Source organism: Typopeltis vanoorti, chromosome 25 (genome assembly GCF_054136105.1).
Source record: "Typopeltis vanoorti isolate ZY-2024b chromosome 25, IOZ_Tvanoo_1.0, whole genome shotgun sequence".
Taxonomy (NCBI): Eukaryota; Metazoa; Arthropoda; class Arachnida; order Uropygi; family Thelyphonidae; genus Typopeltis; species Typopeltis vanoorti.
In genome coordinates this window covers 4,016,139-4,031,230 of record NC_143573.1, presented here as the reverse complement: position 1 = coordinate 4,031,230, position 15,092 = coordinate 4,016,139, and the positions used below count along the sequence as shown (strand labels likewise).

The window sequence follows — 15,092 nt, the reverse complement described above, 5'->3', positions numbered from 1 at the left end:
GCATTTGTTCACTGAGTTGTGCAGGAATGAAGAAGATAGTTCAGAGGCAGGTAATTAAAATAGGTTTGAGATCTGTGGAATGTTTACTGAGAGTAGACTTTTGTAAGTTACAAAGTATGAAAAAGATGGCATTGGAAAAAAAAATGTAAATTGCTAAATGTATTTGATAAGATTGATGCAAAAGAAATATTTTGATACCTGTTAAGAAAGATGAGAATAAAAATATGGTTAAAAAATAATGCATAGCATTTAGCAGGAAAAATTATTTCTAAAATTCTTTAGAAATGGGTGAATGCCAATAACAGTAATAAAAATCATTTTCATTATGTAAAATGTTTAAGTATTTATTTACAAGTAGCTAATTGATGCTATGAGCTGTGAAAACAAGTTTGGGATAATACCATATTTCAATTGTGCATCTACTTATGGGTTAAAGGTGTTGGAAGAATAAGATGTATAAATCTACTACAGTATTTGATTAGATTATGCTAATTATAGTTTGTGTTTATAATTATCAGTTTATTTTGTTAATGAAATTATATTTTCAGAAAAACACAATTATTTTAATAATAGAATATGTATTACATATAGTGTGCACATATACATATAAAACTAATAGTACTAAATGAATGCATTGATTTTATTATAAAATTTATTTATTGGAAATGATAACTAATTTAAACAGGGCCATTGCCAGATTAGATCATGCCCTGAGGCAAACAATTAAATATCATCCAAGACAAAAATATAAGAAAATCTCCAATTTCTATTTTGGGTTTATTACAAGAGAAACATGAATGCAAAACAATTACATAATAATAATAATAATTAAATATTTGCTCTATGGGGATATTACAATAAAAATTTAGAACAGTAAGCTCTTCTAAATTTAAATTATATGCTATGTCTGCCTCTATTGATATACTTGCTAGACCAACCAATCTTTCTTGGGTCATTGCTGTTCGCAAATAATTTTTAATCAGTTTAAGCTTGGAAAAACTTCTTTCCTCACTGCTACACTAACAGGAATATATATATATATATAATTATATATATACAGGGTGTTCGGGATAAATTTGACAGTTTCGTAAGGAAAAAGAAAATCTTCTTTGTATCTATTAAATTTAATGAATTGACAAAAAAACATTACAGGCAGAGTTAATTACAATACTATCAACAAGATTTACTCAAAATAACCACCATTAGCATCGATCACAGCTTCAATTCTGCTTCGGAACCTCGAACAAGCTGATGCTACAGTCTCCCTGGGAAGGGCCGCAAAAACTGTTTTAATTTTATCCATTAACTGGGCTTTTGTATTACTGGAAGTGCGATTGGTGTCTTTTTCAACTGCGCCCCATACAAAATAATCCATGGGGTTAAGGTCTGGGGAGTTTGGAGGCCAAACATTTGGACTGGTGAAGTCGTAGAAATTTTCAGACAACCATTTTTGACTTTTCCCAGAGGTGTGGCAAGGGGCCGAATCCTGCTGCCATACATACGGCCTACCATTGGCTACCCTTGTTATCCAGGGCTTGACTACAGTTAGCAACTCCACGAACAAAGCCCGAATTCCAATGCCAGGGTTCTTCAACACCTGTTCCTGCAGATTCGCGAGGAATTCTGCTGTACGAACGCAATCAGATCGTCTGCTAGGGATCTTTCTTCTTGCTACATCCTCGTAATCACCATTGCAAGTCTCTAGTTCATGCCTGATTGTTTTTACTGTATTCAGGGAGCATTGGGCAGCAGTCGTAATATCCTTATTTTGATGGCGGGCACGAATCATCATGATACAAGTTATTCTCTTCCATGATTCAGGTGGGTTCCAGCTATCCATCCTTTCTGACATCTTGTATAAGAATGAAGAAGGGTCCAAACTTTTAAATGAAGAGAAGTGTGTGTTAATACATGTAACTTACGGAAAAATATAATTAATTATAAATATGTCAAATTTATCCCGAACACCCTGTATGATAAAGTATATATCATATACTTTATATATGTATATATCATATACTCAGGACCACTTTTCTCTTGTATATTATTTTTGATAGAATTTTTAATTCTACAAATAAAATCTATTGCATTTACATCAGATGTTTTGCCGCTGCTCTAAGCAATTTCAAAGTCTTTACAATGTTTAATATTTCGTCCGAACTCCAGTTATGTAAATTATTTATATTATATAAAAATCCAAATATTACAAAGTACTTACTTTTAAAATTTTATTTGTCTATCAAAAATCCAAAAATAAGTACACAATTAAAATCAAAGTCAAAAATTATCCAAATTCACTTAAACACAGAATACACAATACACTCAATATGTTTCACATTCAAAATTGAAATGACGCTGAAAAAAATGTAAGAAGAATCTGAAACAAATTCACTATATATTTTTTAGTTTTAACACATTCACGATACGGTGGTGTCCAACAAAATGATATGTTGCCAGTGCAAAATATGGTTTTGCTTGAGTCTATACAGTAGTTTCTGTGGGAGGGCATATGTCACATGTGATTCATTAGTTAGTGCTGTTTTTATCCCAGTTGTCTCTAATTGCACTATTTGTTGAGAAATATATTACAGAGCTTGCAAATATCTTTGTACCTTATTCAGTGACATAATAAAACTATTTGTTTTAGAAAAACGCGAAAAGCACAAAAAACTATTTGTTTTTCGTGCATCTGCAGTGTAGTAATTGTTGCAGAGGGTGATAGTAACTCGCAATTTGAGTAGGAGTTTAAATTAATTTTTCTTAATGATTCCATACGTTAATGATGCATAGCCTAAAATTGCCACATACTCACTGAAGACCTTTCATGTACCACTGGGGATATGCGTACCACACTTTGTAGAAACACTGATCTAATAAGTGGATTCTAAAATGTTTCATTTTAGTATGTATGACTATAATTTTTTTATTATTAAAATATAATAATCACATGAACTAAACTAAACCCAAATGATGAGATGAACCATCCTGTTGGCTCGTACCATCTGGGAGAGCCTTTGTTCACCTAGAGCATTGATGAGATGAGCCATAGTTGGCCCACACCTTGCTGGCAGTTCATGGTTTTTCCCCTCCTTGGACAACTTTTTTAAAGGAACTCACCATGGCTGACCATAAGCACCCCACATCTTGCTGTCTTGGAAATACTCTGACCAAGTTGTCCGGCCATCACAATTTGGCATTTGTCAAACTCGCTTAAATCCACTGTCTTTCCCATCTGAAGAACAAGAATAACACTGATTAAAAGAGCGCAGCATCAGGTGTTATTTATAGTATGTGTGTGTGTGTGTGTGTGTGTGTTTTGCATAATCTGGAAACTTGATTTTGATACCAAATGTGGAACTTTTGGTCTCTAGAAGAATCACTTTAGCCTAACTTTCAGTAATTGGGTTAGTGGTCTCACACTGGATGTTGAAATTCACAAGCACAAACATCTCATGCCTATGATTGGATTTAAAACTATAGCCTGCTGATTGGAGAGCAGGTATGTTAACAACTAAGCCATACAAAGCCAGAACACTAATAGGAAATTATATTTTATGGATAAATGTGTTGGGTTTTGTGGCTCTTAAAAATAACTTATCACTCAGAAAAATGAAATAATGTGAATTAGGGATACTTTACATTCCTAAAGCATCGTTAAAAGAATGCTCTTCTTTTACTGATAATGTAATTAAGTTGTAATAGACAAGAGTATAGTCAATAAAAATTATTTTCTTCTCATTCATCAACTCTCATCCAATTCAGAGATTTTATTTTTATTATTTTTTTTATGGCACAAAATCATCAAGGGTCATACTGTACCAGGACACAGAAGTAGATATGGTAATTGGTTAGTAGGACAATCACAAACATCCATGCACTTGGTTGTCAAAGAATGAGAAGATAAAGAGTATTGCCATTTTCTTTTGTTTATAATGTAAACTGTATTATAAAATTTTTCTAATTAATCTCGGCAATAAATTCTTGGAGTTCAAATTTTTAAATATTCATATAATCAAGATTGTTAAAGAGAAATCATTTTAGTCAAACTCATGATTTCTCTTTAACAATCTTTAATTTTCAGTTGTATTTGTTTGTGCTTGTCTTTCAGTTCAGTATATACTGATATTCAAAAATTTTATTATCATCATCTACAAATCTATGGGGGTCACAAGACTCATTGTGGAAGGCCAATGCCAGTTAGTCTATCGTACCATTCCTTAAACTTTTCAGCAATGCATTCCATGTTCTTAACACTCCATGCAGAAAATTTACTTCTTATCTTTTTACTCACTACTTCCTTTGCAACTTTCAGGGATGACCCTTGTTTTGTTCCTTCCTCTAAGTTTGCTACATGAAAAATCTCTGAAGTGTTAATCCAATAATAGCCTTTCAACAGTTTGAATGGCTCATTCAAATCCATCTAAAAGGTATACAAACAATATAGTTTGCATGCCTTTAGTCTCTTCATAACCAACACTGTATAATCCTGATATCATTTTTGTTATCTTTCTCTGTATTCTCTCCAAAATTACTTTATCCCCTTCAATCCCTACTGACCAGATCTCAGCGGAGAAATCCAGATGTGGTCTGCTCAAAGCTTTAGACAATGAGACCACCACCCTTTTATCTCTAAGGGTCAATGTCCTCACTAATATTGCAGCAATCCTCTGAGATGTCTTCACAACCTTGGAAATATGTCCCCTGAACTTCAAATTTCTATCTGTAATCATCCAACTGAGTATGATGCATCTAATCTGTGAGTGCTAAATTTCAAAACTTTACATTTAGTTGCATTAAACTAACATCCAAATTCATTTTCCCACCCTTTGAAAATTATTTAAATCCTCTTGAAGAGCCAAAACATAGCACTATTACTAACAATCCTCCCAAACTTTATATCGTCTGTAAATAACAGAATATCTTCCTGTAGTCAGGAAGATATTCCTGTAGACAGTATAACTGACCAAGATTGAACAGCAACTTCCCAGGTACTGAACCCTGTAGGACTCCACTTGCAACCTATTCCCTGATGCTTCTCCCCAATATACAACTCTCTGAAGTCTATCAGAAAGTTGTTTTAAAAAGATAAACAAAGTTTATTTTTTTACAATATTCACATGGGACTTAACCTAAGTAAAAAATCAGTGTAATGTGCTTTGGAATATTTAATATTTAAGCTACAATTAAGTTTTTCCACTTTGCTTATAATCGTATTCACTCGGCTCGCTGTTTGATTTCCAGTGATCCAAATTAATTCGTTTACCCGGACTTATAAGAAAATTACCGACTTGACAATTTTAATGAAAAATAAATAAACAATAGCAATACACTTAAAGCGATTTAAAAATAGTACAAAATAATGATAACTAAATATATTATGTTTTCAATTTTAATTAAATTTGTAAGTAAGGAGGAATACACAAGAGATCGACCAAAAATTGCTCGATCGACAGGTTGAACACTCCTGCCATAGTGAATTATCAACATTAAAAGGAAACATTGCAACGAGTAGTTTCTCCATCTCCAGGAATGTATATTCGTATTTTCATGTAATGGTGTTATACTATATTTTCTACATATTTTTTTTTTTTTAAATTTAATTTAAAATAAAGCACTGTTTTGATACCAAAAGTTCCACATTTGGTATCAAAATCAAGTTTCCAGATTATGCAAAAAAAAACATTTATATATATATACATACACACACACTATAAATAAAATAACACCTGATGCTGCGCTCTTTTAATCAGTGTTATTCTTGTTCTTCAGATGGGAAAGACGGTTGATTTAAGTGAGTTTGACAAATGCCAAATTGTGATGGCCGGACGACTTGGTCAGAGCAAGATGTGGGGTGCTTATGGTCAGCCATGGTCATACGATCTATGAGTTTCAATGCCGAAAAATTATCGGTGAAGGCGATTCGAAGCAAAAGTGGAGCAAGCTCCATCACTATTCTTGATATTCTCTCATAATGTAAAACACAGCTCCTAGGAGATGTAATACTGTCATTACATTATCAAGAATAATGAGGGATCTTGCTCCACCTTTGCTTTGAATTGCCTTCGCCAATAGTTTTTCGGCATTGAAACTCATAGATCGTAGTTCTCAATCTTGAGTTCACTTACTGGCTATATAAAAACATAGGATTTTTATCCCTTTAATAACTATTAAGTTGCCAGAAAACTAGCCGTTTGGCTTTTCATTTTAATTACAAAATATAAGCACACCTTTATGGCATTCGTATAGTGAAGGTATGTAAGTTCTTTTCACTAAGCTTTGATATTTTCCAGGTCTACCTACTCACTGATGAGATCTCAAAAAAGGTTGAAACTGGTCTGGGTAGTGACCTCTCCTCATAATGTAATGACAGTATTACATCTCCTAGGAGCTGTGTTTTACATTATGAGAGAATATCAAGAATAATGAGGGAGCTTGCTCCACCTTTGCTTCGAATTGCCTTCGCCGATAGGTTTCGGCATTGAAACTCATAGATCGTAGTTCTCGATCTTGAGTTTCACTTACTGGCTATATAAAAACATAGGATTTTCCCTTTAATAGCTATTAAGTTGCCAGAAAACTAGCTGTTTGGCTTTTCATTTTAATTAATTCTAAGCTACATCGAATTTTATAAGGGTATGACAGGTGTCAATCAGTAATATGTGGTCTCTCATGATGAGTCCCTGACCACCTCGAGTTCTCATCTATTATAATAAGTAAAAAATAATCAAAAATCCCTTCTTCATTACTTCAGCCTTAATGGATAATAAGTTGACAACCTTTCCTAGGAGGCAGTCATCTTTGTTTCACAGTTGATAAATTTGTATTGATGTCAAGTCTCATGTTTATTGCAATTCTTTTATTATAGCCTAAAGCAACTAAGTCTAAGGAGAAATTCACTTTCTAATTGGGGGATTCGCAGATTGACTCTTCCCAGAAGAATGTTTGATAAAGGACCAAAATATTTGGAGATGTTAGATCTTTCATGTAAGCAACTGGCATAGATTTGTGTCTTTTATATAAATTTTGTATAACTTGATCAGTTTAAAATATAAGCTCAATGTGATTGAAATGAAGGGTTGATATTTGTGAGAGTCAAACTATCACAATAAAAAAATCTTTATTTTTAACTTATGAGTGGATGCTACACAAACAATTGCTAGTCAGAATTCACAGTCCTATTTAGACCTCCTGAACTGCCTTCTTTTCTTCCACCTTTTACTCCCTGTACTTCTGCTCTGTGTAACATCCTTTTCCTCGTGTAGTGTTCTCCAAGCACTGTTGCCGCCAGTTCTTTAATGCATTCACACTGGACTTTTCGCGTATGCGTCAAGTCTGTTATGTACTCACTTGAAGGACTTTACATGGTCGACCATGCACATTGTTACACATTCATCAATAAACGAAGGTGGTCTGAAAAGTTCTCGGCCTTACAATGAAAAAACAAATTTATAATTTCAAAATAATTTATATTTTTCAACCTAATCTCCCTTAAGACTAATACGTTTATTCCAGTGATGTTCCAGTGCCATTATCCCATCCCTGTAGTGGTTCTCAGTAAGATCTGCAAAATATCCTTCTACAGCTGCAATCACCTCTTGATTAGAAGAAATAGTCTCAGCAATTTCATGCACTTTGACTCGCCGGTCATCCAATACTATATCGTGCACTTGATCAATGATTTCTGGTATGGTTACACTTTTTGGACATCCTTTATGTGAATCATCTTCAAGGCTGGTACTGCCACATTTAAACTCAGCAGCCCATTTCTTAATTGTTGAAAATGAAGGAGAAGAGTGCTCATAAACTTTTATGAACTTCGAATGAATTTCTTTTGCCATTCTTCAAATCTTTTACAAAGAATTTTATAACCGCACAATACTTAATTTTATCCATTTCAAGGGTTACAGACAACACCTTTGCTTCAGACAGCTGTATAAAACAAACTACTTGATAGAATGACTTGCAATTTCACATGGATACTTATGATAGATGTACCAACTTAGGAAAAAAAAAATTGTGCCGATTGGGTTGCCATCTATGGTCGAGGCCAAGAACTTTTCATACCGCCCTCGTGTATATTTGGCATGGCAATTTTTTTTGGTAGAATTTTCATTTGACATTTATGAATTGTCTTCTTGTTGGGGGATTCGCAGATTGACTCTTCCCGGAAGAATGTTTGATAAAGGACCAAAATATTTGGAGATGTTAGATCTTTCATGTAAGCAACTGGCATAGATTTGTGTCTTTTATATAAATTTCTTGGTTTAGAAATGCTTTCTTCTCTTCATGCTTTCTAAATGCTTTCTTCTCTTCATGGTATAGAAAATATCATAAATAATGTTTTCTTATTTGGGGTTTTCGAGTTTATAAATACAGCCAGTTACTGACTTACATAAGAGTTACATTCTGCAAACTTTACATAGCTCGAATTTTACGTAAGTCAGATTTAAATTCCTCACTCACACGCTATTGCTTACAGTATGTGTATGCAGTAGTGCATTAACATGTTTTAAGGGTTATTTCTGTTAGTTTCATTCACAGACTGTATGCACAAGTTAGTATTCAGTATGTAATTATTAATGCAAAATAATAAAGTATGAATAGTATGAGAAAATAGAAAATAAATTGTTTAATTTTACTATTCAACCTTCCTTATGAAATTGTCAAGAGAGGACTGAACAGTAACTGCTTTCTTCTCTTCATAAAGTTCGATAGCAGGCTGAAAGTGTCATATATTTCTCTTTTTATTTTTGCAACAACCACAAGGCATTAGGATCCATCATGCAGTTGTTTTGTCCGTCTTTCTATTGATGTTATCCAGAAATTTTTATTATGAAAAAGCATTAAGTTATCAAAGTGTCACATTTAAGAGTGTTCTCACATAGCTAAATTCCTTTAGCTATGTGAGCACATAGCTAATGGAATTTATGGTAAAGGCCCTTTTAACACCTGCCTGCATACAATTTACCTTTGAAAACTTCTAAATATACAACAGGACACATTATATACCTAGTACAATTTTTCAAAAATTATACTTCTGTGTAGGTAAAAATAATTATCAGATATATGTTGAGGTAGGGTACTTATCACAGTACATTTGCTTTCAACAGTAAGGAAGGTGCACACGTGCAACACATAGTATCTATTGGGTGGTGTGTGAGGTATATATGCATGGTAAAATTTATAACTCGATTTTTTTTTTTTTTCTAGTTCTTTCAGGATAATATGCACACGTCCGAATTTACATAAGTCAAGGACTGCTTATTTGTATATATGTAACATTTTTCCTTAAAAATATTATACATTACATAAACAGGTTGGTTTCTGTGCCAAGTATCTTTGAACTTTCAAGTATATACAGTAAAGCCTCGTTTTGTACGTTCCCGCAATTTACATTTTCCTGTGATATATTGTTTTCCCACCATTAACAACTTGATGTAGACGTGATTTGCGTTTTTTTTTTCAGGTGGCAATACTGATTTTCGAATCGATTTCTGCAGAAATCTGCGCATTTCTGTTCCCAGATACTGTTGCTTTCAGCTGTAGTTTCGTTTCCGCCATCACAGTGACCTGCATGCTTGCAGCAGTAATGTAGTGATGAGCAATACCGTGATTTTTCAATCATAGCAGAAATTCTGCAATATCAATTCATACTATGTAATTTAGCATGTGAAAGTTGCTTTCAAGTTGCGGTAGGGGATTATCCATGTTAGTAACATGGAGAAAAAAGACAGAAAATGTATTTCTATAGAAGAAAAGATGGCAATTCTGCGACGTGTAGATTGCCATGCCAGAACACGTGTGCATTTAGCAAAGGATCTTGGACTCTCCGTGTCCACTTTGAACACGATAGTAAAAAACAGGTCAAGCATTGAACTCAATGCAAAGCAATCTGGCTCTATGTCAAAAAAAAAAAACGAAAAGCAAAACCAATCAACAATTAAAGATTTTTTTTAAATAGATAAATGTAAGTAATTGTAAATTCATTTATTTTCAGTTATTAAATTTTGTAATTGGGTATATAGACTCGCATACTAGCAGTAAGTCATCTTTTAGCCTTTTTTTTTAATGTTTTTTTACATTTCCTGCTATTTACACTTTTTTCCATCAGTCCCCTGAAAAGTGTAAAAAAGGGGTTTTACTGTATCTATCTAATGATAGTTTCCTTTTATGATTATACCATAGTGCAGGGGTGTTCAACCTTTTTTACTATGCGAGCTACTTTTCTATAAAAAGTTATTCGGCGATCTACTCTCTTATAAGTTATTCGGTGATCTATTCTCTTATATAGATTACGTTCCCCCAACCTGGTATTTGATTACGCACAAATAAACAACTAAAAAAAATACACAACTAAAAACTTTATTGCTTTAATTTTAACTTTAACTTTAATTGTATTTAAAAATTTATTTATCACTTTTAATTATTTTAATACAACAAAAAAAAAAAATATATATATATATATATATTGGAATAAAATATTTATTTCTCTATTTTGGAAAACCAAAGTTAGGAAAAACAACGATTGAATACAAATTCACAAAGTTACAGGAAATGCTGGTTGATTAAAAAAAAAAAAAAAAAAAAAAAAAAAAAAAAAAAAAAAGTTAATGTGAAATTTGGCATAGGATGGACTTGCAATATTTTCATAGTCAAGTTGATATGAAGAAGTGGCCAATCGCAGACAATCATCCAAATGATCATTTGTAATTTGGTTTCTTAATTGATTTTTTATGACGTCATATTTGAAAAACCGGATTCTAACAAGTATGTCGATCCGAAACACGACAGAATTTTTCACGCAATATCAGTTAATATTAGGAATTTTTCATGTGCATACTTCCAAATGACTTCACTGTTTATTGACTTTAAATGTAAACTATTCTGAATGTTTATATCTCAAGTTCTACTTCAGCTTGGTTTATATCAAACAGTCCACTAATTTTATTTAAAATTTCTGTGATATTCAAGTTTTCTTGAATTGGATTATTTATAAAAGATACAATCATTTCAGTTTTATTAAAATCTTTAAATCTTGAATTTATTTCTTCAACTAATTCTATTTCACGAATAAATTCTTTTAAATCATAGCGAAGCATTTCTTGATTTTGTTCAAAAAATTTTAATAAATATGGGAGATGTCTAAATTCGCAGTCATTTTATTTCTTTAATAAAAGTAAGTATTGTTGGAAAGTTTTTATTGAACTTAAAATATCAATTAAATTTAAATTGCTTAATTTCATACAGAAATCTACTAAAAACGATATGTATAACAACCATCTTTTATTACTCGATTGTGGATAAATATCTCTCAGATGTGAACTGTAGACTAACATATACAAAGATTATTGAAGAAACAATGAAAGAGTTTGAGAACAGGAACCAAACCTTGGAGATTCAGTGGCCAGCTTTGAAGAAAACCCTGATTGATTCAGCCAGAGAGGCATGTAGTGAGGTGGTCTGCAAGGATAGAAAAATCAGAACAACATGATGGACACAGGAAGTTAAAGAGGCAGTGAAGGAAAAGAAGAAATCATATCAAAAGTTCCTGGCAAATAAGTCAGCTTTGGCTCTTAGAGAATACAGAGACAAATGTAAGAAAGCGAAACACTGTGTAAAACTAGCTAAACAAAAGTCATGGGAGGACTTTGGCAAGAATATAGAAAATAAATATCAAGAAGGTGGCAAAATATTCTGGAGGTTGTTGAAGAAGCTTAGGAATGGAGGAAAGAGTGCTGTAAAAGGAGTTAGAGATGATAAAGGTGACATGAAAACAAGAGAAAAAGATATCCTCGAAGTATGGAGTAATTACTTTGAAAAACTGCTAAATGAAACAAGCAGTGATGACAGCATAGTGATAAAAACCACTGACCAGGCATGCAGTCAGGAATACATATTCATACTTGAAGTAGAAAAAGCCATCAAAGGCTTGAAATGTGGAAAGGCAGCAGGAGTAGATGATATTCGACCAGAAATGCTGAAGTATGGTGGTATAAAAGTCTTACAGTGGCTGCACTGCATAGTTCAGAAAGCCTGGACAGAGGGACGAATTCCCGATGATTGCAGTAGAGCTCTTATGGTACCCATATATAAAAAGGGAAATAAAATGAATGTGAGAATTACAGAGGTATTTCCCTACTGAGTGTTCCTGGTAAGATCTATGCAAGTATACTTGAGAAATAGTTGAGAAGAATTGTGGAAGAAAAGCTTGGTGAAGAATTGTGGAAGAAAAGCTTGGTGAAGAACAAGCTGGATTCAGGCCAAATAGAGGCTGTCAGGATCAGATCTTCACTTTACGACAAATAGTCGAGAAAGCATGGGAATATAACAAAGATCTGTATTTAAGTTTTGTCGATTTGGAAAAGGCATATGACAAGGTGCCAAGAGAGAAGCTATTCAATACGCTGCAGTTATATGATGTCAATGGGGCATTGTATCAAGCAATACTTAGTCTTTATTTGAGTTGTAAATCAGCAGTTAGAATTGAAGGAAGTACAGGAAGATGGTTTAATGTTAAATCTGGTGTGAGACAAGGATGTACATTATCCCCTCTGTTATTCATTATCTATATGGATCACATTACGAAGGAAAGTGGTATTAAACATGATATCAAAATTGGAGATGTTAATGTCAGCTCTTTGCTTTATGCGGATGATGTTATACTTCTAAATAAATCCGCTACAAGTCTGCAAGATTCTCTGACTAAATTGAATAGTTGTTGTAATAGATATGGTATGAAGGTCAGCAATAAATAGACAAAGACAATGAAAATAGGCAGACTCATTGAAAATGTCCACTGTGTTGTGAATGGAGAACCTGTGGAACAAGTAAAACATTTCAGCTACTTAGGCACGATTTTTACTGAAGATGGTAAATTAAATATAGAAATAGACAACAGAATCAGCAAAGCTGGTATGGTGGGAAGTCAATTGAATAAATTCATATGGAATAAGAGAGAAATTAGTCGGAACACTAAATTAGCTGTACACAAGACAGTGTTCAAACTAGTTTTAACTTATGAATCTGAGAGCTGGGTCGGAAGTAAAACACTCGACCAAAGACTAGAGACCGCAGATATCAGAGTCCTGAGAAAGATTAGAGGCGTGAACAAATGGCATCAATGGCAATATCATATTAAAAACGAGGATATTAGGAAAGAACTTGACATTGTCAGCATCCAGGAATGCGTTAGCAGAGCTAATCTCAGGTGGTATGGTCACTTAAACAGAATGAGCGAGGAAATATTAGCAAAGCAAGTGTTCTCTGCCAGGTTGGCAGCAAAACGACCCAGAGGAAGACCAAGATATAGGTGGATTGATACGGTACAAAGTGCCTTAGACGATAGAAATATAAGATCTGATAATGTTGGAGTCTTGACAAGTAACAGACTGATTTGGAAGAAAATTGTAGATAGGAAGTTAGTAAAGATATAAATTTTTCATGTAGTACTATCATATCCTGTACACCCCTTGAGGGTACATGGCAGGAATTTGATGATGATGTCTTTGCACCCAAGATTTGAAGGGGATAAATTACCCTTGTTCAAGTTTCAAGTACTCCAAGGTTAACTTATCCCCTTCAAATCTTGGAAACCAAATCTGAGAACAATAATCCATCTGTAGTGTGATTAGGACCTTATACAATGGAGCCACATCTCTTCTATCTCTGATGGTCAATGTCCTTCTCAGTATTGCAGCAGTCCTCTGCGTTACCACATTCACCACCTGAAGTTTAGAGGACATACCACAAAGGTATATCCTCTAAACTTCAGGTTCATATCAATCATCACCTCATGTTCTGCTTCCTTCCCTTCCTCTGTTATAGTTCTTCCAGCAAAATATGCAGCTTCCCCATCTATGCCAAACTTCAAGACCTTACCTTTAGTTGCATTAAACTGATAGCTCATTCATTTTCCCATCTGTTTAGCTTATTCCTGAGGGGCTACTACATCAGTACTATTCCTAATAATCCTTACTAGCTTCATATCATCTGCAAATAACTGAATATCTCCTTGCACTCTATTGACAAAATCTTTAAATAAAGGTTAAACAATATGGATCTCAGTTCTGTACCTTTCATACACAACTTTCTGGCATATCTATCAGGCAGCCAATCCCTAATATAAATCATTAACCTGATGGGTATATCATTTAGATGATATCCAAACCCATATGCTATAACTTAATTATCAGCTTATGTTGCACCATGTCAAATGCTTTCATAATTGGGTCGGTAGGTGTCGCACTGATGTGATCGTCGGCTTGTCAAGAGCTCCTGAAAAGATCAATAGTATTTTATGTTATCATTGGCAATTTTACTAGACTTTTACATAGTATTGTTTGCTTTTCGTTTCTTAGTGTGTCTGTGCGATTTTTGTGTTTTCTGTGTTATTTTAATTATTATTTTTAAGATAAGATGGCATCCATATGGCACCGATAAAAAAACAAATGGCGGCCAGGTCACCATGTTTAAGAGTTTTGATATAAAAGAGTTTATGCAATGTGCTGTCTGTGAGATGTATGCTTTGCGAAGAGTGGTTGGAGTCTGGTTAGATGGTGATAGTGGAGTTAATATGTGCAGAAAGTGTAAGGAGAATGAGGATCTAAAGCGTGTTTCGGGTGGCGAGAGTGATATCGTTAAAGAAAGTTAGAAAATAGTGATGTGATAAGGAATTGCGAGGTAGTACCAGATAGGTGTGAGAGCATTGTTGAAAGTGTAAATGAAGGTAGAAATACAGAACGAATGGATGATTTAAATGATAATGAAAATGGTGAGATAGAGGCAAGTAGTGAAATCGCATGGTTGAGCGGAGCGATACACAGAGCAAAGCAGCAACTGGAGCGTATGCAAAAATGTGTACCGAACGTACCAACTAATAAACGGCGAAAGTCTGATACGAAAAATAAGAGAATGTTCGTAAACGTAAATAAAATGAAGGAGTGAGTGCTGTACGGAGATTCGTTATTAATAGGTGTGATAGTTGAGAGTTTGATGAAATCGTACCAACCGGGTGCGAACATAAAGGACGTCAGCAAGTCTATTCGAGTGCAAAAACAGAAGGTGAAAGAAATGATAATCGTGGCAGGCACAAA

The 15,092-nt window shown here is 33.8% G+C and overlaps 1 protein-coding gene across 2 annotated transcripts in view; it reads left to right on the top strand.

The window, feature by feature from the left end:
- The window catches only part of LOC150092487 (leucine-rich repeat-containing protein 42-like), a 141,081-nt gene that overhangs the window by 82,056 nt on the left and 43,933 nt on the right, over positions 1 to 15,092 (top strand). For both annotated transcript variants that reach the window (XM_090414440.1, XM_090414439.1), the window contains exon 4: positions 6,866 to 6,984. In XM_090414440.1, coding sequence (XP_090270566.1) covers positions 6,866 to 6,984 — 119 coding nt within the window. The remainder of the gene's footprint in view (positions 1 to 6,865; positions 6,985 to 15,092) is intronic.